This window comes from Peromyscus californicus, unplaced genomic scaffold, assembly GCF_007827085.1.
Source record: "Peromyscus californicus insignis strain IS unplaced genomic scaffold, ASM782708v3 Scaffold_22__1_contigs__length_63687245, whole genome shotgun sequence".
NCBI classification, from domain to species: Eukaryota; Metazoa; Chordata; class Mammalia; order Rodentia; family Cricetidae; genus Peromyscus; species Peromyscus californicus.
In genome coordinates this window covers 10,955,792-10,981,779 of record NW_026294525.1, presented here as the reverse complement: position 1 = coordinate 10,981,779, position 25,988 = coordinate 10,955,792, and the positions used below count along the sequence as shown (strand labels likewise).

Here is a 25,988-nt window from a genome sequence, read left to right as displayed (position 1 = left end):
CTGAACCTTCTCATTAGCCCCAACTAAAACAAAACAAAATAAAACAAACAAAAGACCAACTTTTAAACATAGCAAATGTTAATTTGAGAATTCCTAGGGGTTTAATCAAGGATACTTTGTAGCTTGGGTATCTTCACTTTTCATTTTGAAGCTTCTATTGAGGTTCCAAGGCTAGGATTTCTTAACGTACAGCAAATAGAAGTTTATAGATCTCCTAGCCCACTGGGCTTTTTCGTTTTCAAGTGTAGATACAGAATGGCTGAAATAGCTGTTCCCTGAGGAATAAGGGGAGAGGCGTTTTAGAAGGAAACATTATGTATTGGCCATGCTTTCTGTGGCTAAAAATAAGTTATGGCTTATTTTTATATTTCTAAACATTTGTGGCATCTCATAAACAAAGGAATACGTGAATACATAGGAACATATGTGCTTATAAGTGTGTATTTGTGTATATGAACATCCACAACATTAGTCACATACCCGATGCAGCTTTTTATAAGTACAAGGATGGAAGTCAGCAAACGCCAGCCTACCACCCGGAGCCAAAAGTACTTTTGCCTTTTGCTTCTTTTTATATATTTTCTGTTTTTGTGTTTTTTGAGACAGAGTTTCTCTGTGTAACAGTGCTGGCTGTCCTGGAACTTGCTTTGTAGTCCAGGCTGGCCTCGAACTCCCAGAGATCTGTCTGCTTCTGCCTCCCAAGTGCTGGGACTAAGGGTACCATCGCCCAGCCCTTACTGAGCTTTTCAACAAGTAAGCCAGTGTTTTTTTGGTGGGCTGTGCCTCCATTATGTGGTTGTGTCATAGGAATGTATGTGTGTGTGATAGAGCTGAGCAATGCTCACTTCAGATTATTGTTTGAGGACCCAGATACTCCAGATCAAGTATGGGGCACAGTGCTGAACAGCATCCAGAAGAGCTGCAGATGTGGAGTTCCCTGCTCACTGGACAGTTTCTATAGAACACCCCTCAATTTGAACTGATTGACAATCAGGCCCATCCTTAAAGAGTTGTGTGGATCATGAGAGGATTGTAGCACATTCTACAGGCAGTAGGAACGGCTGAGTTTTTATCACCAAGAGAGAATTGATTTGGCTGGAAAAAACAGCAACAGAAAAATCAGAAGAAACACAGCATCTCTTTTATGTCTTCTTCTTTTTTCTTTTTCTTGTTTTTGGGGGTTGGTGGTGCGGTGCCCCCATGTTTATTAGTGCGAAGGGCAGAGGTATTTTTCTCTATCTTGCTCAACCTTAATTTTTCAAACAGGGTTGCTTGCTGAACTTGGAGCTTGCCCATTGGCTGGTCACCAAGGCCCCCGGGGGCCCTGACTCCACCTCTCAGCCCCGGGGTTACAGACTTTTTTATGGTGCTGGGATCTGCCTGCACTCAGATCCTTGCCTTCACAGCCCACACTCTGCAGGCTGAGGCTTTTTTTATTTTATGTATGTGGTCCTCATGTCCACATGTCTTGGTTTTTCTAAAAGGATGGGTGATGTCACCAGTGGCCAGTGCTGGTGCAGCATCTTTCAGAGGCAAGATGCCCCCCTTGGCAATGCCTCCCTCACAGGGTTCACCTGACCACAGTGACTTGATGACTGTAGTCTGCTCATGCTGCTGAGGCCGTCATCTCTTCCTCAGCTTACCCTAACATGTCAGGATTTCCGGGTGGTGGCTTGGCTCTCGGCACACCATCTTCAAGCCCCTGTGGTAGATCACTGTTCTTGCTCACGTCTTCGGCACCTTGCGCTCAGTGAAAGAGCAGACAGAAGGCTGTGAGTTTGAGTGCCCAGCTTGGGTGGCTTTGCTGTGCAGCATGGGCTGATCATGTGACCTCCATTTGGGGGCAGCATTGGGAAGTGTGCTCTCCCAGCACTGGCTCGCCCCACTTAAGGTGAGGTTCTCCGGGGTTGCTGTGGCTGCCGGGGGGGGGTGGTGCTCTCCCTGCTTTTAGGAGCCTACTGGGATGCTTGGCCTCTATCCAAAGGTCACCTCTGCCCTTTTAAAGCTTTCTTTTCCATACCTAGTCAAAAAATAGAGGCAGGGGGAGCTACATGCATTTTCAGTTGTGAACCCTTGCAGTTTGATTTTGAAACTGTTTCCTGAGCTCACTTCTGGTTTCTGCATGTGCCAGCCACTCTGACTCCGGACTCACTAACCTCAGCTCAGTCAGTGCTGGATCCCGAGCCATCAACATAGTTGGGCTTCTGCTTCCTGCTCCATGACATGTGGTTAGTGAACTAACGAGGGGAGGGATGTTGTCTTGGTCCTCAGTAGGCGATACATTTGCACACAGCTCTTTAAAGAAACTTAAACATGTCTAAACCAGCAAAGGAAAGTGCTTTTGGTGGCCATGGTTGGGTCCCTACAGACCAATGGAGAAATGAGTTCTCAGTGTGAGCAAGTGGCCCTCACCCCAGAAGTACATCTCACAAGAAAGGGTTTCACAGGGTTTCTTGGCTTTGCGTTTTCAACCCAAGTTGATTGTTTGCTTTTGCCTTAAAATTTCCAAGGTGGTGTTCTTGGAAATTTTCTTGTTCTTGTCCTCACACTAACCATGGGAGGGTCGGTGGGCATCCTTGTCTTGTCGGTAGCAAAGCTGGACCACAGTGTATCATTCATCATTTGGGACACTGCTTGGCTTCAGGCCAGGTCTTGAAACCCAAACACACTCCCTCTTGGGTGTTGTGATTTGTCTGCTTAAGACTGTGCAGGTATTTGGATCAAAGATTAGAAAACTTAGCCAGATCGTGCATATTTTAGGATTCCAGGCCGGATGGTGTTTGCTTTGAATGCTCATCTTTGAATTCCCATTAGCAGCAAAGCAGACACCAATTGGATAGGCTGTGTGTCAATACATATACAACCACCTATCCAACCACCTATCCAACCACCTATCCAACCACCTATCCAACCACCTATACAACCACATATACAACCACATATACAACCACATATACAACCACATATACAACCACATATCCAACCACCTATACAACCACCTATCCAACCACATCTACTGCAATTTGACTATTACATAATCGTACATGTCAGAATCCTTTTGATTTTTATTTCCTCAGCCATACTTCTACAGATAGTAGACCAGATTTGGCCTGAGGACTCTAGTTTGCCAACTGGAGAGGATGTACTTCATTTCAGGCCTCGTCTCCAGCTAGGCTTGAGGACTGGCAAGACTTTGTTATTTTGGTCTCCACTCAAGCACTTAGCTGCCTTGGGGCTGGGAGTGTCCATGTATTGGATGAAGAACCTGGGATGGGGAGTGAGGAAGCAGAACACACAATTCTGGAAGTTGGTGAGCATAAAACTTTCAAACCAGATTCTTGATTCTGTCTTTTTTTTTTTTTTTTTTAGTGCCTACCTTTCAGCTGACTGTTTTTTTTCCTTGTTCAAGAACTCTGTCAGTTTCTTCATATTTCACTGCTGAAGTTTTTAATTTTCATCTTTTTTCTGAGTTACAAAGTTAGAGTATTTGAATATGTTTTCGTTATAAAGACTCAGGCATTGGCAAACCCACAGGTTGACTATTCACAGTCTTTCACGGGCTTGGCTTTAGTGCAGACAGTTGCTTTCTCACGCTAGACCTTCATCCGTCCAAACTGCTTTCCAGAACACGAAGTGCATTTTCTTCTAGTTTACGTTGGTTAAAATGCTGCATGTGAATGTATACAATGATATTAAAGCAGCCGGGCACAGATCCCCTGGCCTCTGCTCCTGCTCACTTCCCTCAGGGCAACTGGATGTGTTGAGGAGAGGAAGACTCCCTGTTGTCTGAGCAGCCGCTGAATGGTGACAGCTGTGACATTGTTTCTCCTGTGGGTCACAGAGTCATTTTGGAATGTCACCCCCTGAGGCAAGTGACAGAGGACCAGTCTGAGAGTCAGCCTAGGGGCTTTAGGCTGGGCCCTGTGTGACCCTTGTCTGACAGCGTCCAGGGCCGTTCTGGGCTTCTCAGGTTGCTGGGTGGTGTCTGTAACAGTTTCTGTCCAGAACCTACCACGGAAATGCAGGCTGTCATGGTCAGCTGTGAAGCCAGCAAAGCTTTAGTCCTGTTGTGGCACAAAGCAGAGGCAGATATCCCAAACATAATTCAGAATTGAGATTGCCAAAGTCACTGAGAGAGGATGAGAACAGTTTCTGTTTAGAAGGTGTCAGCTATGTGTCCCCAAACCCAGGTTACTTTCATCATTTCTGTTGACTCAGAAATATGGGTGGGGAGGACTATGTATTGGTGTCTTGTGACATTTACCTCTTAATTCATATACACAGATACAATACACTCTTGCCATGTAACCCAGACTGACTTTGAACTCACAGACCTCCTGCCTCAGCCTGCTAAGTGCTGAGATTATAGGTGTGTGTGTGCGTGTGAGACTATGTTGTGGGTCTTGAAATACTTCAGTTCCCATTCTTTTTTTGTGGGGAGGGTATGGTGCTAAATAACATAGGCATATAATTTTGTAAATAATATCTCTTGAAGAAATCGTTTCTTGTCTTCTTGATGACCTGTCACGTGGGTATATAGAGCGTGTGGGCCCCGGCCTCTATTGACTGAATCAGAGCGCTAACGTCAGTTCTCTTCTGCTCCAGTAGCACAGATTCTTAGACTTGTACTACCTTGTTTCCTTTCATTCTCTCTCTCTCTCTCTCTCTCTCTCTCTCTCTCTCTCTCTCTCTCTCTCTCTCTCTCTCTCTCTCTCTCAGTTTTTCGAGACAGGGTTTCTCTGTGTAGCCCTGGCTGTCCTGGAACTCACTCTGTAGACCAGGCTGGTTTCGAACTCACAGAGATCTACCTGCCTCTGCTTTCCAAGTGTTGGGATTAAAACCGTGTGCCACCACCGCCGGGCCCTTTCATTCTCTTTTATGCTTGTATTTAAAATTTCTTTGAACCGAAAATTTAAAAATATTGGAGAAACATACTGGCTGTTCAGAGCTAAAGAACTTTCTGTAATCTACATGCTGTATATATAAGCAAAATAAAATTAATGGGATTGCTTGTTAATGAGGATTTATTCATTAGTTGTGTAGATTTGTTGTCTGATTTTGAAATATAAAGGACTGCCCTTGTGCTGGTTTGCTCTAGTTTTTGCTTCATGAAAGGGAAGAAACTTTAAAAAGATTATAGTTTTAGGAGGACTAAAAATCCATGATTAAAAACAGTATTAAGGGTTTTTATTTCATTGGGCTTTGGGGAAAATACTTCAAAGTTTGTGCATCTGAGCATGTCTTATCTGTCACTGAAGTTAATCAAAGTCCTGTGGCCCAGCAGATTCAAATGATCACTTTCAGAGATTTTTATCTGCATGGCTGTTCACTCAGTTGACTCATTTTCACCCCTTGCAAAGTAGAACGCCAGTGGCCGGTATGGAAGGGTTGCACGCTTGATTGTGCTCTGGACGGGTTGCACGCTTGATTGTGCTCTGGACGGGTTGCACGCTTGTTTGTGCTCTGGACGGGTTGCCGCTTGTTTGTGCTCTGGACGGGTTGCACACTTGATTGTGCTCTGGACGGGTTGCACGCTTGTTTGTGCTCTGGACGGGTTGCACGCTTGTTTGTGCTCTCCTTGCGTTAGCGCGCTCTGTGCTGTGGAGTCTGTTCCTGCAGCCGGGGCTGTGGCACTCTGCGGGCTGCTCTCTGACGGCAGACCGTCTCCACCCTCCGATGAGGAAGCAGGCTGCTCAGGATCTCCTCATGGAGCCCTTGGCCTGTGCTTCCCATGCTTTGTGTAAGGCAGACATTCTGTGCCCAGGATCCTGGCTGGACTGATACTCCACTGATCTTGGAGTCCTGTTCCTAAATTAAGTTGTCTCTTGTCATATTTCAGCCCCGTTTTACTTTTGAGATCTAGATGAAGCCGTCCCTGGAGGGCTCTTCCACTGTTGTGTCATCTTTTCATATGGTACCTGAATTAGTCGGAAACAGATTTGTAACCATGCACGCTTAAAGGAAGCAATTTAATAAACAGGATTGGAGAGGAACCTCATCAGAATTGTAAAATGATGCCAATGAATCAGATGCATTATATAGAAAGAAGTAGGAGATTAGCTGAAGTTTCTAGGTGAGTCTGGGCAAATCATTGCCACCCCTGCCAAGGGCGTTTCAAGATTTGCCTTTTTCTCAGGAGAGGGGAGGAGGGACTAGAGGACTTGGGTTTCTTAAGCTTGTTGGATTATTAAAAAGTGGTTCACAAACAGACAGTTTCAAGTCACTTGACGGCGAATAGGCAGGGAGCTGGGTATGCTGTGATGTGATCTCCCAAGTGAAGGCCGGTCACTGGGCAAGCCTGGCCGTTTGTTATGTGGTCAGGTAGCCTCAGCCTGCCACACCTACAGGGGACATGGTCCTGGGAGCAGGATGGCAGAGCTGTCAAGACTGGCAGGTGGCAGCGGGCTCTGAGTTAAAGACCTGTGGCCGCTCCAGTAGGAAATACAGGCAGTGACAAATAAGTATTCGCTTTCCTCCATGTCCGCAGTCATGTGGGCACTAGCATTTAGCTACACATAGTTTATCCACCTGTTTCAACTCCCATATGTGCTCATCGTCTGTATTCCTGTGACTTGGCTTATGGTTCAGGGTGACCTTAATTGTCACATTACGGTGATGTGTACCCTGCTAGGCTCTGAAGCAGTAGTAGCTGCAGTTTACTGAGGACCCACCTGCTGCAGCCTGCCCAGCTGGAAGTGGGTTAGTGCTCACAGTGCTCTCTGGCACAGAGCTGAGGCAGCTTTCCTTGGCCTTTGCAAACCATCTCCTCTTTACCTCAGCCTCTGCCATCCGGGAGACCCCGAACCAAATGGTAGTTGCCACAGAGATTGCTTTTAAGGTCTGTGAGCCACAGAGAGGCGTTCCCTCGTTTGGTGGTGTGCAGATATTCTGATGGGGTGGCCATCATAGAACCCAGGTCTTAGTGACTGGACTTGGTTGGAGATGGGAGAAGCAGAGCCTCTCACAGCAGCTTCCGAGTCAGGAAACCATTCCAGCGCCGCCACCAATACTGGTACTATGAGCAGCAGCAGGTCTTGCATGGAGGGGGTAAGTTACAGGTGTAATCCACTTGAATGCAGCAGTGTGGAGCAGCGCTGTGCAGTGTGTGCTTTATTTTCCTCACGTGATTTGCTCCCTTTGGCTGTGGAAAGTCAGTGGCTGAAGAGAATCCTTTATTTTGTCAGTGTGTCAGTGGAGCAGGGCTGCAAGCTCCCGCGAGAAGGCTGTGCCTTCTGGAGGTCGGGGCTGCAGTCTGGTCTGTGTTCTATGCAGGACCGAGGAGGGGGCATTTTTACAGACTGTTGGCAGAATCGTTCCTTGAGGTTGTAGATTTCACAGCACTTTGCTTCTTCGGTGCCCTGGTAGAGGGAGAGTCAGTGTGGCAGGGACTTTCTGTTAAAAGTCTCAGGCGGATCTCTGTGAGTTCGAAGCCAGCCTGGGCTACCAAGTGAGTTCCCGGAAAGGTGCAAAGCTACACAGAGAAACCCTGTCTCGAAAAAACCAAAAAAAGAAAAAGAAAAGTCTCACCTGATTAGGTCAGGGCTAGCTAGGATACTCTTTCAGGACCCCAAAGCCAACCGACTAGGGACTAGAATTACATCGCAAAACGCTTTCGCCTTTGCAGTATTTTCTTGGTTAGGTGCAAGTATAGGTCTTAAGGGGAGGGGATCACACAAAACTGTAGCTCCGGGGAGGATAAATCTCAGGGGGCCCGTGTAGAGTTCTGCCACTCTAGGTGGAGTGTCCAGAGGCATAAGATGGCAGGGTTTGTGTTAGTCCGCTCACGTTTCCATAACAAATGGCACAGGCTGGATACCACTCCAATAAGAGAACTCTTTCTCAGTCCTGGAGCATGGTGTCTGAGGGAAAGGCGAAGCAGAGGTATTTCATTCTGAGTCCTCTGCTCTTGGCTTGGAGGTGGCCGCATCTCTGGGCTGCTCCTGTAGTCTCTGTCCATGTGCAGGGTTAAGTGAGGAAGGAGGAGTTCTAGAAGATGGGAGCTTGCCTCGCCCACGCTCCTTTTGTTTCTTAGCTGACGGTTAGGTGCACTCTTTAGAGCTTGTGATGGTGTTTGGGCCTCAGCATATGAATTTCCCAGGATGGGACCTGCCAGGCTTGCCCAGTGACCGGCCTTCACTTGGGAGACCCCATCACAGCATACCCAGCTCCCTGCCTGTTCGCCGTCAAGTGACTTGAAACTGGCTGTTTGTGAGCCACTTTTTAATAATCCAACAAGCTTAAGAAACCCAAGTCCTCTAGTCCCTCCTCCCCTCTCCTTAGTGAACGGACCTGGTTTTATCCAGAGCTGGCCGAAGAAGAGTCTTCTGGTTTTCACTGGAGTGGAGTGGTATGGCCATTAGAAACCCTCCCCAAAGACCCCGAGTCACGTTTGGGGGAAGTCTGACTGTCATGTTTCACCACCCGAGGCAGGCTGCCTGCTCTAGAATATGGTTCCCTTCAACCAGACTAGTGGTAACTACCTTGCAGGATTTTTAGGTCCCATGAATTGTACGGAGAGTCTACCGTCCCGAGGGTACTGAGTCCACAGTAGGCACTTGGGTGCTGGTGCCCACTTGCTGTGGTTGCTCCGCTTCTACGGCCCCTTAAAGATGATCTGTGTTGATGCGTTCCTCACGGAGGGCTGCCGTCCCTAAGCCCATCTGTAACGGGCGGTCCTGTTTTCTGTCACGTCTGCTTCTCACATCCCTGCCTTTCACAGAACCTTACACTCAAGCAGTGGCTCAGTTTGAACAGTCGGTGGATGGATGATCAGATGAATGTGGCCTTTGAAGAAACCTGTTTCCTCTTTGCTCTGAATCTCTAGACCATTTCTAACTCAGAGCTTCCTTCTGAGAAGTGTAAACTCCTTCTACCCCATACCCCTTCAAGTTCCCGCATTCAGACATGTCTTTGCACCCCCCCGCCCCCAGGTCCCTCTCCTTGGGAAGGATAGAGCAGGGCTTTTCCTCAAAGCCTTCCTGTTGACATTCTTGTCAAGCTGTTCCTTCACAGAGTGCCTTCCCCCTTTGCAAAAAGAGCTAGGATCTGGCTGAATGCTCCCGACCCCCTTCTTGAGAAGGTGTCATGTAGACCAGCTAGCCTCAAATTCACTATGTAACTGAGGATGACTTTGAGCTCCTAACCCTCTTGCCGCCATCTCTTGAGTGCTGGGAGGACAGGCCTGTGCCACTGTACCTTGCCTTACTCTTGTGGTAGCCCCAGGTCCTGTTTTAATTGTCAACAGAACACAGCCAAGTGCCACCTGCGAGGAATCTCAGTGAGTAATTGCCTAGATCAGACTAGCTTGTGAGCATGCCTGTGAGCTTGTGAGGGTCAGTTGGTCTTCCTCCCTCCCTCCCTCCCTCCCTCCCTCCCTCCCTCCTTCCTTTTCTCCTTCTTTCCTTATGATTCATTTTTATTTTATGTGCTTTGGTGTTTTGCCTGCATGCATGTCTGTGTGAGGTTGTCAGGTCCCCTGGAACTGGAGTTACAGACAGTTGTGAGCTGCCATGTGGGTGCTGGGAATTGAACCCGGGTCCTCTAGAGGAGCAGTGCTCTTGACCGCTGAGCCATCTCTACAGCCTGAGGGTTTTTCTTAACTGGTTAATTGGGTTGGAGGACTGACCCTGAATATGGCGGCACAGTTTCATGGGCACTGATGCATTTGTTGCTCCCTGCTCTTGACTGTCCATGTGATAGGACTAGTGTCGAGGTCCTGCCTGGACTTTCTACAGCGATGGACTGGCACCTGGACTTGGGAGCCAGACAAGCCCTTCCTCCATAAGTTGTCTCAGGCATTCTGCAACAGCCACAGACATGGAGCCAGGACGCGAGGCGTGCCTTTGTTTTTACCTGGAATTTCTGCTCGCTACAGTTTTTGACACACATAGACTCTTGCTAGTGTGAAATGTTTGAGGGTAATACCATATCTCCACCATCTTGACGTGTGCAGTAGAATTCTCTGTCTTCCCTTAAGACCCTGATTTTGTATCCAGAAGTTTGAACGGATGTGTTTGACTTTGTAAATCCTGTTGTTAAATGGATCAGTGTGTGTGCTTAGGGACGTGCATTCATGGTGCCTCTCTTTTGAAGCCTTTTGTAGATATTACTTTTACTTAAATGGCAGGGGGGTAATGTGGAGAGGGAGGTCACCAGGACCGCCCTCCAGCCCACCTCTGTGGTGTGCAGATGTCACTGACCATGGATTTGTCATGTTGGCATGCAGCATGCTGGTTGGTCTGATGTACCAATTAGCTCTCTTCACCAAGTCAGCAAATAAAATACTTGGTTTAAAGGTAATAGAATGATTTTGTAAGGGGATCTTTGTTTTTACAGAATTTTGAGGACATACATAGGGATTAAAATTCATTGTGGGAAGAGAAGGTAAAGTTCATTAGGGCTCCGTTCCTCAGGGCCGGTTTGAAAGAGGCCTTGTGTGGAATTGGATTGTGTCCAGAGGGTATCGTTCCCACTATGCTTTGGAAGTTATTGTATGCCTGTGGAAGCATCTTGGATTAGTCTGGTCAGTCTGCTGTGGACTGCTGGAGACAAAGGGCGTGCAAGTGAGTTTGGGGGGCAAGAATGGGGTGGTCTCCAAGACTTAAGGATTTGGGCGGAGTTGGACATTCTTTTTGAAAATGCAAATTAATGCTAAGAAAAAGTACATTCTTTGGCTAGCTTTACACTTAGATGGTGCATTCCAGGTATGGTTTTGTGGATAATATGGTCTCAGTTTTGGAAGAATGATAATTATCAATGAAAAACTCTCTACTTGTTCTGTATTTCAGTGGTTAATTTTTACACTAAAATATTTTTAAATTATTTTGTTCGTATGTGTGTGTGTATGTGCAGGTAGTGTGCTCTGTGATAGTGTGTGGGGGTCAGGTGACTTTCCGGAGTAGGTTTCGGGGGTTGAACTCAGATTGTCAGAGTTGCATAGCAAACGCTTGTACCTGATGAGCCTTCTCATTGATCTCCTAAAATATTTTATATCCTAATCTCTGTTAATTGATTGTGATGACAGGTTTTAGATGAAGACTCACCAATTATCGATAGACTATCAAATAGTGAGCAAGAAATTCAGTATTAAAACTGTATCCAACAGGTACTCAGGTATTTTTGAAGATGAATGATGTGTGTTTATATGTGCGGAAAGGATAGATTTGGCATCTTGGTGCAAGTTTCTGAGATTCCGACAGCGAAGAGGCTGATGCTGCTGTGAATCCATTTGGCGGGTCATGTGAGACACTGTGCCTTTCTTCCAGCCTGGGGATAATGTGACTTCTTGGGTTTCTTTCTCTATCCCCCTTTCCCCTTATCCCTTTTGAAAACAGCAGTGCTTTTCATGCTGTCAGAATCTCATGTTGTGACACCCTACTCAGCGGTTATGACAGGAGGCTAATGACAGCTCCTGCCTCCTGAGAATCAATCAGGCAATTAATTTTGTAAATGAAATGCTGATTATACAAAGCTTCACATGAGAGGCCCAGTGATTAAAATCAATTTAACAAATTGTTTCAGGTGGGACTTGATTAATAATTTGCCGTAAATGCTAAGGATATATGACCAGCATACCTTGCTGTTCTTACTGGCCAAATCTGCAGGTAGCCTTATGTCCTAATCCAGGTCGATGGGTCAAGCTTCCTGTTCCTCAGGCTTTGGTTGTTTGTCCTGCCTTTGCAAACAGTCAAATGGAATACACAGCCATGCTTTTGTATTGTTATAGTTCATGTCTTCATTGTTCTTAAAAAGTAGTTGGAGGGCTGGAGATAGGGCTCAGCAATCTGCTCTTCCAGAGGACCTGGGTTAGATTCCCAGCACCCACACGATGGCTCACAACTGGCTCTAACTTCAGTTTCAGGTATCTGTCTCCATCTTCTGGCCTCCGAGGGCACTAGGCATGCACGTCTTTCATAGACATACATGCAGACAAAATACCCATACACATTGGATTAAGAAAAGGAAAAGAAGCAAGTTGGCTCCATGGGCCTGAGTTCAGCCGAGTTAAACAGGTCTTTATCCACATGGGTGTTTCAGACTTCTGATGGTAATGTGTGTGGTGAATCCTAAAGCGTGGCAGGTGCTTTATAGGCATTTTCCATTCTTAATTACAGTAACAGCAATCAGCAGAGCTTGGGAAATGTTTTAGGACTATTGGAAAGAGTGACATTATGGCAGGGAAATAAAACACGCCTGTTTGGAGCCTTCTAATTTGAATCCAAGAGAAGTCACGCTCGGAATAGGGGACAGCTGGGTGTCTCCTCGCATCTATGTAGCAAACATTTATGAAGAGCCTGTCATGAGCCAGGCTCTGGATCAGGCTTCATCTTTGTCTTTACTGAAAATCGAGACCTTTAGCAGGGCTGTAAGGTGTTAGAAGGGGGTGACTCTGAGAGAGGTAAAGGTTAAATTGTCCTTGGATCTCATTTATAAATTGATTGACTGATTGACGCAGTATGCTAGTTGGGTCCGAAGTTCTGACTGTGGGGAGGATTAGGATGAAGAACAAACACTTACGGTCTGCAGGAGCTTGTCCTGTGATGAGAGAGGCAGATAAACAGTTGCAGGCCTTGGGGTAAATACTTAGTGCCTGTTCAGTGAGAGTTGTGAATGGTGGGACCCTGGGAAGGCACGCTTTGGAAGAATTGCCTCCGTTTACAGGGTGGCCAGGGGAATGCTGGGTAAAGGCTTTCTAGACTAGATGTGTCCGGCATAGATGTGCAGGTGTGCAGGAGGGCTGGGTCAAGACTTGAATGGTGGTAGAACTTACCATGTTAAGGTTAGTCTTGTCTCAGGGTTTCACGTCTTCAAGAGAATTTATAGATCCAATTCTGGTCAGATGAGCAGAAAGGGGAAGCACCATTAACTGCCCATACTCTCTGGAATACACTGCAGCTGGAGGATGTTAGAACAGCGAGGGACCCATGCCTTCTCTCTAGTCCCCTCATCTTGCCTGTGAGGAGTGGGCAGCTAGGGGAGTGACCACTGGTAGTGACAGACTTTACCATCCTTTGAGACCTGCCCCCACCCCCTCGCGGGCATGTGCTCAGCACTGTGACCTGCTGTGCTAGACTGATAGATACTATTATTATGTTGACTTTTCAAACCAGGCAACTGAAGTTCAGACAACTGAGTCTGCTTAACATCTAGGCTGTTTGTTCTGCTGCCCAAAACATGTAACCGTCCTCAGGATAGAGTTGGAGAGGTAAGCCCTGGTAAGGGGCCCTGTTCCTGGCTCTGCCCTCTGTCTGCCATGGAAGTCGCTGAACTGCTGATTTTCTCTGAGTTGACCCCAGAACCCTTTCTCTCTCTGTCTCTTCACCTGCAACTTTGGAGTAGTCAGCTTTTCAATCCTTGCTGAGTTTGAAAACCCCACATTGTTTCCCGGTGGGGAGTGCTTTCACCTCCACACATACACGAAGATAAAAATTTAAAAAGAGTAAAATCTTACAAAAGAATGCTGAGCCTGGAATGGGAAGGACACACTTTTAATTTTAGCACTCAGATGTCAGAGGTAAGCAGATTGAATTCAAGGCCAGCCTGGTCTCTATAGAGTATTCTAGGCTAGCCAGGGCTACATAGTGAGACCCTGTCTAAATAAATAACTATTAAAAGTAGTAACTGAAAGTGTTGTATTTCATGACTTTTTATGCAGCCCTGTCCCCAGCCTGTTACTGTACATACCCCCTTTCTGTGTGTGTGTGTGTGTGTGTGTGTGTGTGTGTGTGTGTGTGTGTGTATGGCGTCTCCACTCGCAGTTCTGAGGTGCCGTGGGTTTGAGTGGCATGTAACAGTTATGGCTGTCAGCTGTCCTTAGCCCTCCATCACCCTGGCATGAGTGCATTTAAAACTGACCAAAAAAAGTAAAAACACTACAGAGCGATGCCATGCACCTGTCTAAGTCTGGCACAGCTGATCTTAGCATTTTGCCACCTTTGTTATTCCGTTCATTTGTCCGTCCGTCCGTCCATCCATCCATCCATCCATCCATCCATCCATCCATCCATCATGTATTAGTTTTCTCAGCCTTGTTTGAGAGGAGGTTGCAGATACACTGTCCCTTCATTTGTAACCTTTCAGAGTGCAGTTCCTGGGGACAGATGTGCTCTGGCACATGCTGGTGCAGTCACCCCAGGAAGCTCCCCGAGAGCCCACCCTAATTTTGTCCCATGTTCTAACAAGCATCTGTCCGGCAGTAGTCTTTCCTTTAGTGTCGGTTCTGTCTAGGTTTACATTTGCATTTGTTCTCCTTTCTTTTTATTGTTGTTTTACTTTATGTCCGTAATGTATGTCTGCACATCATGTGAATGCCTTTGCAGAGCAGACGAGGGCACCTAATCCCCTGAACCTGGAGTTACAGACGGTTGTGAGCTGTCATGTGGCTGCTGGGAATCAAACCTGGGTCCTCTCCAAGTGCAGCCAGTACTCTTACCACTGATCCATCTCTCCAGCCTTGGTTTTGTTTTTTTTTTAATATAAGATTTGGTGGACAGTGGTGGTGCAGACCTTTAATCCCAGCACTGGGGAGGCAGAGGCAGGTGGATCTCTGTGAGTTCAAGGCCAGCCTGGTCTACAGAGCAAGTTCCAGGACAGGTACCAAAACTACAAAAAAAAAAAGGAGGTGGAAAAAAAAAAGACTTGACTATGTGTTGGTCATGTTAACTTTTTTCTGCACATCCATGTTAAATAGGAGTCACCGTAAGGTCTCGTTGGCTCTGATGAAGAGCATACTTAATGGGGCATGTCTCGGGAAGCATTCTTTGTCACCGTGGAGTGTGTTTTTTGTCCAGAAGTGCAGGTGTGGGTTGACGCTTTTAGTTTATTAGCGTTTTTTATGCTGCAGCTTTAAAGTTGCTAATTTTAACAACTAAGGAAGTAGGGCTGGGTGCATAGCTCAGTGGAAGAGTGCTTGCCATCGTGAACACGACCCAGTTATCCTACCCACCCCCTGCCAGTTCAACAGCTTGAGAGAGATTTGAGGGCAGTGTTGAGACCACAGGGACGTCTAGCTCCTGTCCTCAGGTGTGGCTGTGGTGAAGCTGTAGAGTTGTCTTTCCCGCCAAATGACACTGGCATTTCAGTTGCTGACTCAGAGGGAGGGACGTGTTATTTCCCTTTGAGAGATGGGGAATCATGGCTCAGGGCTCTTGAATAACTTATCCCTCATTTTGTAGCTAGTCAGGAGCAGCCAGGAGTGGTGGGCCCAGGCCTCCCTGATGACAGACTCTTGTTGCACTAGAGATGGCAAGTTGGTGTCTGCAAAGTGCTGGTTGAGAGTGACAGCCGCCTGCAGCTCACGGGGGCTCAAGAGACTCCTGTCGGGACTGTCCTCTGGGCCATGGTGGGGGTAAAGGGTTTCCATACTGTTTTACATCATTGGAATTTTACATCATTGAAAAAAAATCTTATTTCAGAATTATCTAATACTGATGAGACTGAAATCTTATTAGAAGCCTGTTATGTGCGAATATTTGAAACATACCGTCTCCTATTCTGTAAGAATTTGACACCTTGAGAGTGGCATCGTTGGTAGTGTGTGTGTGTGTGTGTGTGTGTGTGTGTGTGTGTGTGTGTGTGTGAATTTACTGCCATACCTAGAGGTCGGTGGTGGCTTTTCAGCTACAGGTGGTGGGGCTGAAATTTGACACATTCACACACACTTTCCTTTCTTGATCTTGATCTGTGTTTCTATGGTAAATGCCCCCATGTCATTCTCTCTTTAAGTAAGAGCCTGCTGCTGGGCTATCTGCAGTGACAGAGTCGAACAGTAGCGCATGCGTGCTTAGGGATGTGAAGAGGGGAAAGTGCTGCCGCCATGTTAAAAGCTTTACAGTTTTCTGGGATGCCAGGAGTAACAAGTCTGAGGGAAAATGGAAATAGCTTTCATTATTATTTTGATATTCCATTTAGACCCAATTTACCCTGTAATAAACTAAACACACACACACATAAACTTTGATTGTTCACAAGATTATTAAATTTGCTAAACTAAATTTAAAAGTGTGGTTTAGAGAACAATTTACTTACTGAATTGATTTATAAGCTGCCGAACTTTTGGGGATTAAACTAATACTAAGTTTTTACTAGTTTATAAAAATCAGACCCAAACCAGAGAACCCAAACTGTTCTTCTTTCTGAACTTGGGTAGTGCCACCATGATGGCTGGCTGCTGATCCGCTGTTTGGGTTCTCAGCCTCTTCATCTGTACTCTTTGGGACAGACTAGGTAGGAGAGAAATCATCACACAGTAAGAGTCACTGGAGACTTTGTGACCTGTGGGAGCACCCTGAAGGATCAGCACAAGGCTGTCAGAGGGTAGTCTGCTGTGGCTGCTGCTCAGGGATGCTCCTTAAGGAGAAGACGGTGGAGTTGAGTTCTGTAGAACATTCCTCTTGGTTGAGGAATAGCCATTGGAAGATGTTGGTGGGAAAATAAGTGTAGTCCCAGAGCTCCAGCAGGCCACTGTGATTGGAGTTGGCTGTGGTGGAGAGGGAGAGAAAGGAGTCATGATTGGATGAGGTGTTCCCTCTAGGCAGAGACTGATGAGGGGAGAGGGTCCTGTTGACACCCAGGCCAAGGTGGACACACTGGGTAAAGGTAACAGGTAGGGTTCACACCCAGGTGGATCTGACTCTAGGTCCTGTGTCCTTTGCTGTGTGTCCTTTGCCTCTGATTCTGTTTCGGAGCACTGAACAGTTTATTTTGTATAGGAGAGGATGGAGATGCTGGGCAGGTGGGCCTGTGCTTGCGCCCAGGAGTGGTAAAGGAAGGGGGTGCGGGTGCTCCCGATCCCATGCGGGGGTTTGTGTGAGTCCTTGTGAAAGGCTGTACAGACCTGTCCCTGGGCTCTTCGGCCTTCCTTGAACGTTAGTGATGTGGCTAAAGACTCAATGAAGCACGTTGATCTCACTGTCGGCTGGTGTGAAGCTAGGAAATGTAGTTGTGTGTCGAGGTCCTTCAGGATCTGAACAAGCATGTCTTTAGGAACAGTGACCAGAAGTAAATGGAAAATAAACAGATACACAGACTTCTGCCACATGGCTTAACTGTCCCATATAATCCAGCTGTCTGATATAAGATGGGACAAGTGGGCTTTAGTCACAGATGAGGGATGGTTGTGGAGAGAGCAGAAAGTTTAGGGTACGTGAATACCTGTGTAGGTTCTGGAAGAAAGTGAGCGAGGTCCTTACCGGGATAGCTTTTGTGTTAAGGGGTGAGAATCGGCATTTCGTACTTTGAGAGGGGAAATGGTTATAGGTGTGTCAGATGACCTCCCAAAGGTGTGAAGACAAACTCATGTATAAGTGACAGGGAGCTGCCTGCCATGTAGAGCCGGAAGCCGCCGAGTGTTCCAGGTGATAGACACCTGGGGTGAGGTGGGGGCTCGCACATAGCAGCACCAGTGAGGCTCTTTTTCATTGCTGACTCCTTAACCAGGGTGACTCGTGCTCATGGGAGAAGGGATTGAGATGTCTTGGAAATGAAGGTTTGTTGTCATTGATGGTTCGGGTAAGGCTTTGGATGACTTTCCAAGAGGGTGGTTCTGTGAACTCCTGACTCTGTACAATTTGGGACATTAGCACACCATCGATTATTTATTTGTTTATTTGTTTACTTTTTAATTTTTGGGACAAGGTCTCACTATGTAGCCCTGGATGGCTGGCCAGCAACTTGCTCTGTAACTCAGGTTGGCCTTTAACTCAGAGAGAGAGAGAGAGAGAGAGAGAGAGAGAGAGAGAGAGAGAGAGAGAGAGAGAGAGAGAGAGAATCTAGTAGAGACTGTTGATTCTAGACATGAAGTTCCGTGTTTTAGGTTGGTCGTAAATGGACTAGTCTGCCCCAGAACAAGGCAAAGCACACAGTTTCAGGGGCAGGATGTAAGTTTCCCAACTCAAGTCTAAGGATCAGACCTGAATGCATCATGTCTTGTCCCTCGGAGCCGTCCTGTGACCCCTGGATGTGAGGCACTTGGCCTTTGTTTCTGTGGTAACTGAGAACCATGGTATTTTAAGGCTTGACAAGGACTAGGTGCTCTTTCTGAAAGGAGGAAGAGCTTTGGGGCCCTGCTTCTTTGGAGAAACTCTATTTAAGATGATTTTAGGCCTTCAGAACTTTCCCAAAAAGTCACTTGTGAATTACTGCTGACTTCACGCGTGTCTGCCATGTGCATGTATGGATTGTCAAGTGTCTGGTTGGGTACCAATGCTGACTTTGTGTTTCTGAGAATGTTCTCCTTTCCGTGATCAGTCAGAGCTCCTAAACGGTTCCCCAGTGACCACAGTTACCCAGATCGTCTGTGTTTAAGGTGAGAAACTTTGCCGAGCCTGGCTGTTGTCATCTGGATACACTAGTGAAGTCAGAATCTTCTGCAGACGATGAAGAAAGGTCATAAAGGGTAAAGAGCAGCACGAGGCCCTGCACAGGTTGTCACAGAGCAGCCTGGGGATGCTTTCACGTGCTGTGGGAGCAGGTGCTGATGATGTGCAGTGAGGGGGCAAACAGCTGGGGGCAAGAGTGAGCCCCACCTGTCCCACGAGGTTCTGCCCTGAGCCAGGGATGCTGTGGGAGAGCCCAGCTGTGCACTGTGGGTCTCACCTTCCCTTCCCGTCGCAGAAAGTCGGGGCATTGGAGGCACTAAAGCTGGAAAAGATTGTTTTACAGCATGGCAGCTATTCACAGGTCCCAGTGGCTTCCTCGTCATCATCAGTTTTCATAGAGCCATAACTTGTGTGCATCACACTTGAGAACTTCTCCGTGTTTTGTGCATGCCTTCCATACGTTCACAAATCCCTCTGTGCTGGTATAGTATGACTCCTGCATAGCTTTTGTGATGGTAGGTTAGTTTAGTTGGTTCCATTTTTCTTTGAACTTCCGGGTTGCAGAGTTCCAGGCACTTGGTGGCTCTTACTAACTCTGTGCGTGCATGCGTGTGTGTGTGTGTGTGTGTGTGTGTGTGTGTGTGTGTGTGTGTGTGTGTGCGTGTGTGCATCTCCCTGTGCATATACTTCATAGAGCATGTGTGGAGGCCAGAGGACAACTTGCAGATGTAGTCTAACTTTCCTTTGGGCCTTTAGCTCACAAATAATGACATGAGGACTTATTATTAATTATGAAAGCTTGGCCTTTAGCTTAGACTTGTTCCCAACTAGCTCTTATAACTTAAATTAATCTGTTTTTATAACCTACATTTTGCCACATGGCTTTCCTCTCCTCTGTAATGTATGTCCAACTTCTTCAGTGTCTCCCTGCCATGCCAAGTTCATCTCCAGTTCTTCTCTCTCCCTGGAAGTCCCACCTATTCGCTCCTGCTTAGCTATTGGCCATTCATCTCTTTATTAAGCCAATCAGAAGGCACCTTGACTAAGACACATCTTCGCAGTGTACAAAAAGATTATCCCACAGCAGCAGCAGAAGTCTGTTGCCTTCTTCTACCATGGGGGTTGTAGGGATCCAACTCAGGTTGTCGGCAAGAACTTCACCTCTAAGCCTTCTCGCTCGCCCCCATTTATACTTCTTATACCTGTTTGTTCAAATACTTGTTCATACTAGGTTTGATTATTTTTCTCAGCTTTCTAAGAGATGGAATAGTACCAGAAAGTGACTCCTTTTCCCAGTCAGTGACTGAGAAGAGGAAGGCCCTCCCCTCTCTGTGAGCTCTTGTTTAATCGGGATGTGTAGACACACTTGTAGATAGACATGTGATGGTTCTTTCTGAGGACTTTTGCAAAATCTTTATCCAGTTTGTGGTTTAAGAAACTGGGCTAAGAAAATCATAGCAAAACATTCAGTAAATTAGGCCCTTAATTTGATATTTAGGAATAAAATAAAGTTACAGATGTGCTTTAAAACCTGCATCATACTCTTCCTCAGTTCACACTTCCTGGGATGGGAAAATGGAGGCTGTGGGAAGACATTGGCCACCTGAAAGACCAGGCACCATCAAGTGTGTATGACCTGGAGAGAGGGAGAAAAGCATGGCTTTTGTATATAGAAGAATTTTGAGAAAGTCTTAACAAGTAATAAAATCCAGTCTGGCAAGGGATGTGTCTCATGGGATTGAAACTCACGTGCAGCATTGTGGAATGCCGCTTGGAGAGGAACCACCCACTCAGTGAGGTGCTGGAGGACCTTTGACTGTGGACGGTGCCTGGCACAGCATGCATTTTGTGTGAGAAATGAAAACGGTCATACTCTAGAAATAGTCTAGCAGGATAAATGATAACAAACATAAAATTATTTACGGATATATGTCACATGAGGACTGACCTAGCCTTTAGTTTTTCAGGAAAAGTCCTGGTTTTGATTGAAGTTTTAGTTGCTCTATAAAGCCAGTAAAAAATGAAGAGCTGGAGAGAAGCTGAGATACTTCATTACATGTTTTAATGTTCAAATCAGCAGGTTCACAGAGGGATGAATTTGGATTGTGGACGAGTGCCTAATAATAGGATGTAAGGAGAGAAGGGTAAAATTAAGTAATATGTGTTATATGAGTCTGTATGAGCTTTCATACATAAAGTCTCATGAGTGGTCTGATGCCTTTGAGATGGAGATAATCTGTATTTCACATTCTTGATTTTCAGGAGTCTCAGGGTTAAGCTAACATTTTTGACTCAAGTGCAAATTAACTGCATTTTAAATAGGACCGGGTTGCTGAGACAGATAGTACGGAACAGTTTCGTCCCTGGTAAGGCAGGTGTTGCACGGGGCTAGCATCCCAGCGCAGGCTTTCTGCGCATCTCACCCGTTAAACCTCGCGCTTTCATTATGCAGTCTAGCTTGGGCGTTAGGTAGAGTGGGGTGAGTAGACCCCTCCTGTGTTTGTGCTGTCTGAGCGAATGCGGGACATGGCTGCTGCAGGGCAGTGCTGATGGGTCTCTGACCTGATTGGGAATGTACGCAGCCTCTCTGTGGGCCACTGTTCCCTCGGCTGGTTTTGAAATTACCAGCTCAACCTTGATTTTTCGCACTGCCAAAGAAAAGTCTTGTTTTATCGTTGGAAAGAAAATCTGGAGAAAAATTACACCCTCCGTTCACAAGTGTACACTGTAATGTAAATATTCAGAGGAAATGCTTAGTTCTAGATTTGGGTGTTACCACAGACATGCTAGCATGTGTGTTTGTGAGGCAGGCTGGGGTTATGGGAGAGCAGTGTATTGACTGAGTAAAACCATATGCTCTTGTTCGTTTTCAGTTATTTTAGGTTCAAAGTTTTTGGTTGGTGAAAGTAATAGAGTTTAAATCCCCAAACTTGTGAATTTTTGTAGGTGGTGTGACCCAGGGGTACACCCATTTCCTCTGCGCTCCACATAGTGGTCCGTCCATGCAGGATCTGTATCCACAGGTCTGTTCCTGGGGTGGGGTGGGGGCTCTGGCCGAGGTCAGGTGTTTCCCACAGTTCCTTTCTCTTCTCCTGCCACTGAGGCAGTGTGTCAGCTGCCTGCATCCCTGCATCCCTGTACTGGGATCATGATGTCTTTATCCCACCCTCCATCTTCCTCACCATCATCATAGCTGCTCATTTCTGTGCCTCCGTGAGTATGTAGTGCACACCCTCACTGCTAAAATCATCAGCCAGTGCACACAGCTCTCATCAAATCACGAAAATGAACCTCTACCGGGTGACTTCACCTGGTCATTTCACCCCCAGGGAAATGACCACTTGCAATCTTGTGGTGGGAAGTGGAGGGAGGGGAAGCTGGCACTTCTCACCTCCCTCAGCTGTGGTGTGTGGGGCTCACTACTTGCTGCTCTTCTTTCTGTCTTCACCTCCACCGTCATGCCCCAGTTCTGGCAGTGACACTTTCTTTGCAGAGCTTAGCAGGTACCTGTCCTAGCCAAATGTTGGTACAGGCTTTCCACCCTCACTATGGGGCCTGCTTTGTTGCTCATGAAATTACCTTCTGTCCGATGACAACATGCTCCCTAAAATTCTGACTGCAGTTTCAGACACTTTAGGTTTTATTGTGGTCCACACACACCCCCCTCCCCGCCCCTTTTGTCTAAATGGTATTGCTCTCCTGATTTATTCTTCTGCCCATCATTCTCTCTGTTCCTCCTCCCTCTCCCACTTGCCTTTCAAAACAAGGTCTTGTTATGCAGTCTCAAACTATATCCAACTGCCCTTACACTCTTGATCCTCTGCCTCATTGACCATTCTTCCTGGATAAAGTTAATGGGCTTTACTGCTGATTCATCCTGTATTTATTGAACATTTATTTACTTTGTGCCACTTGCCCATGGAAACATCATCACCTTTCATGTCAACATCACTGTTGGTTCCCAGTCTTGCCCCCATTGCATGTTCCTTAATCTGTGTCTTGCCACCCATCCATCTTCCATCACTTCGTAGACTCCGAGTCTGTGTGTGTGTGTGTGTGTGTGTGTGTGTGTGTGTGTGTGTGTGTGTGTGCGTGTGCACGCGCCTGGAGTCTGGCCTTGCAGCCTCTCATCACTGCTGCCCGTTCAGGACGTCTGTCTCACCTGCCCAGCGTGGCAGCTGGCCCTCTTTCAGCCACTTCCTGAGAGAGCAGTCCTAACAGGTGGCTCTGATGATAACCTTCTATAAAAGCACGCAGAGGGTCATCCGAAGAGACAGCCCGAGGTGACCTGTCAGACTTTGGCTCATGCTCTGGCCTCAGCCTTCTTCAGCAAATCTTCAGTCTCCTGTATCACACACCCTGGTAGCTTCCATGTCCCTAGGCACAGCAGGCAGTTGAGCTTCTGAAGCTGGAGTTTTGTGTCAGCCCTCCTCTCCCTGAGCCTAGATTCCCACTCAGTCTGCAACCCTTCCTGAGAGTCCTCACTTCCTTACTGCTTTGTGTTCTGGGAGCCTGGCACACAGTAGGTTTGGGAGGACAGATCTGTTTGTGAACGTTGTGGACCTTGTGGCCTCCCATGAGGGGCTTCCCATCATAGCTTTGTCACTGTCACAGCCCAGGTTGGGAAGGCCCTGCTTGACCTCTGCTCCTACCTCTTTGGCCTTGGCCCTGAGGCCCAAGGACTGACTCACCAGACCAAAAATAAAATTCAGAGTTAGCTTTGAACTAGTGTGTTTGGTAAGGTGTTTACAAGCTTGTGACTGATAGGCTGGGGCTATTGCTGCATACTAGATATCTTTGGGGATTTTGATCTAAAAGCATTTTGTATTATCTAAAATTCTTCTTTTTTACTTCAGTGAATGCTCACCACTAAGGCTCCCTCAGGATTTGTAGACTCAGGTCTAAAATGTCATCATTCTGTGACACTTTGAATAAAAAATGTTGTCAATTATCTTTGCCTTTATTAGTAATCACGTTTTTTTCTCTATGCTTTTTAGGATTCTAGGTACTTAGGAAGTAAAAATTTACCTTATATTGTCCATTTCAGATCTTCTTAATTTTAAAATTCTTTCTGAAAGTTAGTTAAAAAAAGTCCTTTTCCTTTAATGTTCTGGATTTTTAGTTTTTGGAATTGTGGTCTATAATCTCAAAATTTAGATAGTTGTGTTTTAGATATGTATTAAAATACGAAGGCTGCACTTGGTATAAGCAATAGCTAATAAACTCACTTCTTTATCTCCTCACAGGGCAGTCCCATGGATCCAATGGTGATGAAGAGGCCGCAGTTGTATGGGATGGGCACTCACCCCCATTCCCAGCCGCAGCAGAGCAGTCCATACCCAGGAGGCTCCTATGGTCCCCCCGGCGCACAGCGGTATCCCCTCGGCATGCAGGGCCGGGCTCCAGGGGCCCTGGGAGGCATGCAGTACCCACAGCAGCAGGTCGGTGCCAGCTTCTCTCCTTCACGTGTTGTGTTGATAGCTTTTTCTTCTTCTTTTGGATTTCTACGTGTTATTGGTGTTGAGAGAATTTAGGGGTGTTTCTGTGATATCCCCCCTTTTTCTTTTGTTAAAGATAGAAAGTTTACCTTGCCGTGAAGTAGACCGTTTTCACCTTTTTTTCCTTTTTTTTCAAAATGGAAATTGATCTTGCAACAAAGTAGACAAAGCTCCTTGATAGGAGGCAATCTTGCTACTCCTGTGACCTTGACTTTCTCACATTTATGAGGTTGAACTCCTCAGATGCGGAGCTGGGAGAAGACTTCACGTGAATTTTCCAGTCATTCAAGTTGTATTTGGTTGTTGTTTGAGTTAGTCTGATTGTGTTAGCCCAGGCTGCCCTCAAACATGGTCTCCCGGTGGTGGGATACAGGTGTGTGCCCCCAGCCTGGGTTAGCATCAGCTCAAGTTTCCCTGAAAGTTACTTCTCTTAGATTATTTCTGTGGTGTGCTCTAGCAAAGGTTTCTCCATTCATGTGTGAATTAGGTTAGTTGTCAAAAGACCCCATCTTTTTCTCCCCTTCAGAATCAAGTGTCATTACCCATACATGCTGCACGTCTTCTAGCAGCCTCAGCTCATGGTCTTCGGGGTTCTTAACGTTTGCATGTTCAGCTGGCCTGAGGAGGCGTGGGCCTTGCAAAGGACACAGCATGCCTTGCATCCCCAGAGTGTGTGAGGCTGCTGGGGGAAATGCATTTTACTGCCTCCAGACTGGGACGTCCTATAATGCTGCCCCTTAAGCCATGGTAGCCATTAATAGCCCTTCCTCCCAGGAAATTCTCTGCATTTCACCAGAACTCTTCCATGAGGAAACAAGTCGGACAGAACTTTGGTTCTCTAGAAAGTGGATGTGAAGAGCAGTTGATAGCATTTTACGCCATACTGAGCTATGCACCGCTCCTTCATGATTCAGTCGTCTGAGGCTGTGTTCTGTAGGTGAGTTCTGTCCGTCCTCACCTTGCAGTTGTAGGGGAAGATGGAATTAGGTCAGCCCTTCAGTCCCAAGTGATTCCTTACACTGTACTAGTGCATTATTGGCAGCCTCACTCCATACATAGTATCAAAGAGCAACTCTTGAGTGCAAGCATCAGCTAGCTTCCTGTTACCCCAGGTTACCCTTTGCTTCCTGTTACCTCAGGTTACCCTTTGCTTCCTGTTACTCCAGGTTACCCTTTCTTTCAGAGTTGAAGCTGCTGATTGTGGGGGGAGATAATTGATAAATAAGAAAATGGCAGCTCTCAGCTGCCCCCCACCAAGAACCTGTGTATTATTAGAGTTTCCTTCCTCTCTGTGAAGGAAGAAGCCCATGCAGCAGGAAGCCGAAGGCCTCCCAGCACTTGCAGTCCATGTAATGGGTGAGCAGTTGTATCTGCTCCGGAAGGAAAGAGGCAGAGAGGCGGTGGGCTCGAGCCTTGTGATGCTGGCGCCCGTAGTTCCCAGCCTGCTTCTCCTGCGTTTCCTTGACAAGAGACTGTGAAGGCATTCCTGGGAGAGAGAGCTGCAAGTCCTTTCTCTCTTCCTGAGTTCAGGTCTTGTTAGTTTTAGAAGATGGCTTAGTTTGTTGAGCCAGAGCAAAAACCAAATACAGAAAGTCTGTGAAGAATGATTACCAAGGACATTTCTGTACATTATTCTCTTCCTCAAGTGTGTGGAGTGAGCAGTAGGTCTGCACTAAAATACAGTCTTGATTTTCTTACCTTCTTGGCTTTATGTAACCACGTGATCTTTACGTATCTCAAAAATCTGATAACTCTTAGATTTACTTGAAAGGACACATTGCTGATTACCCATCAAGTATTATAGCAAATGCTTTTTCTGTGAAATTAATTAATTAATTAATGGTTTTTCGAGAAAGGGTTTCACTGTGTAGCTCTGGCTGTCCTGGAACTTGCTCTGTAGACCAGCCTGGCCTCGAACTCACAGAGATCCACCTGTCTCTGCCTCCTGAGTGCTGGGATTAAAGGCGTGCGCCACCACCGCCCAACTTGTGTGCTTTTTAAAAACATTAATAATTAATTACATGTGTGTCACAGCATGTGTGGAGGTCGAAGAGCAGCCTGTGGGAACTGCTTCCGTCCTTCCACCGTGTGGATTCCAGCAGTTGAACTCAGTTCAGGCTTGTTGGCAAGCATCCTTGCCCACTGAACCATCCCCTGTCCTCAGCACAGTTTC

At 46.6% G+C, this 25,988-nt stretch overlaps 1 protein-coding gene across 5 annotated transcripts in view; it reads left to right on the top strand.

Moving 5' to 3' along the window:
• Positions 1–25,988, top strand: part of Arid1b (AT-rich interaction domain 1B) — a 380,162-nt gene that overhangs the window by 22,569 nt on the left and 331,605 nt on the right. For all 5 annotated transcript variants that reach the window (XM_052750910.1, XM_052750907.1, XM_052750906.1 and 2 more), the window contains exon 2: positions 23,564–23,758. In XM_052750910.1, the coding sequence (XP_052606870.1) occupies positions 23,573–23,758 (186 nt within the window). In that variant the 5' untranslated portion in view covers positions 23,564–23,572. The remainder of the gene's footprint in view (positions 1–23,563; positions 23,759–25,988) is intronic.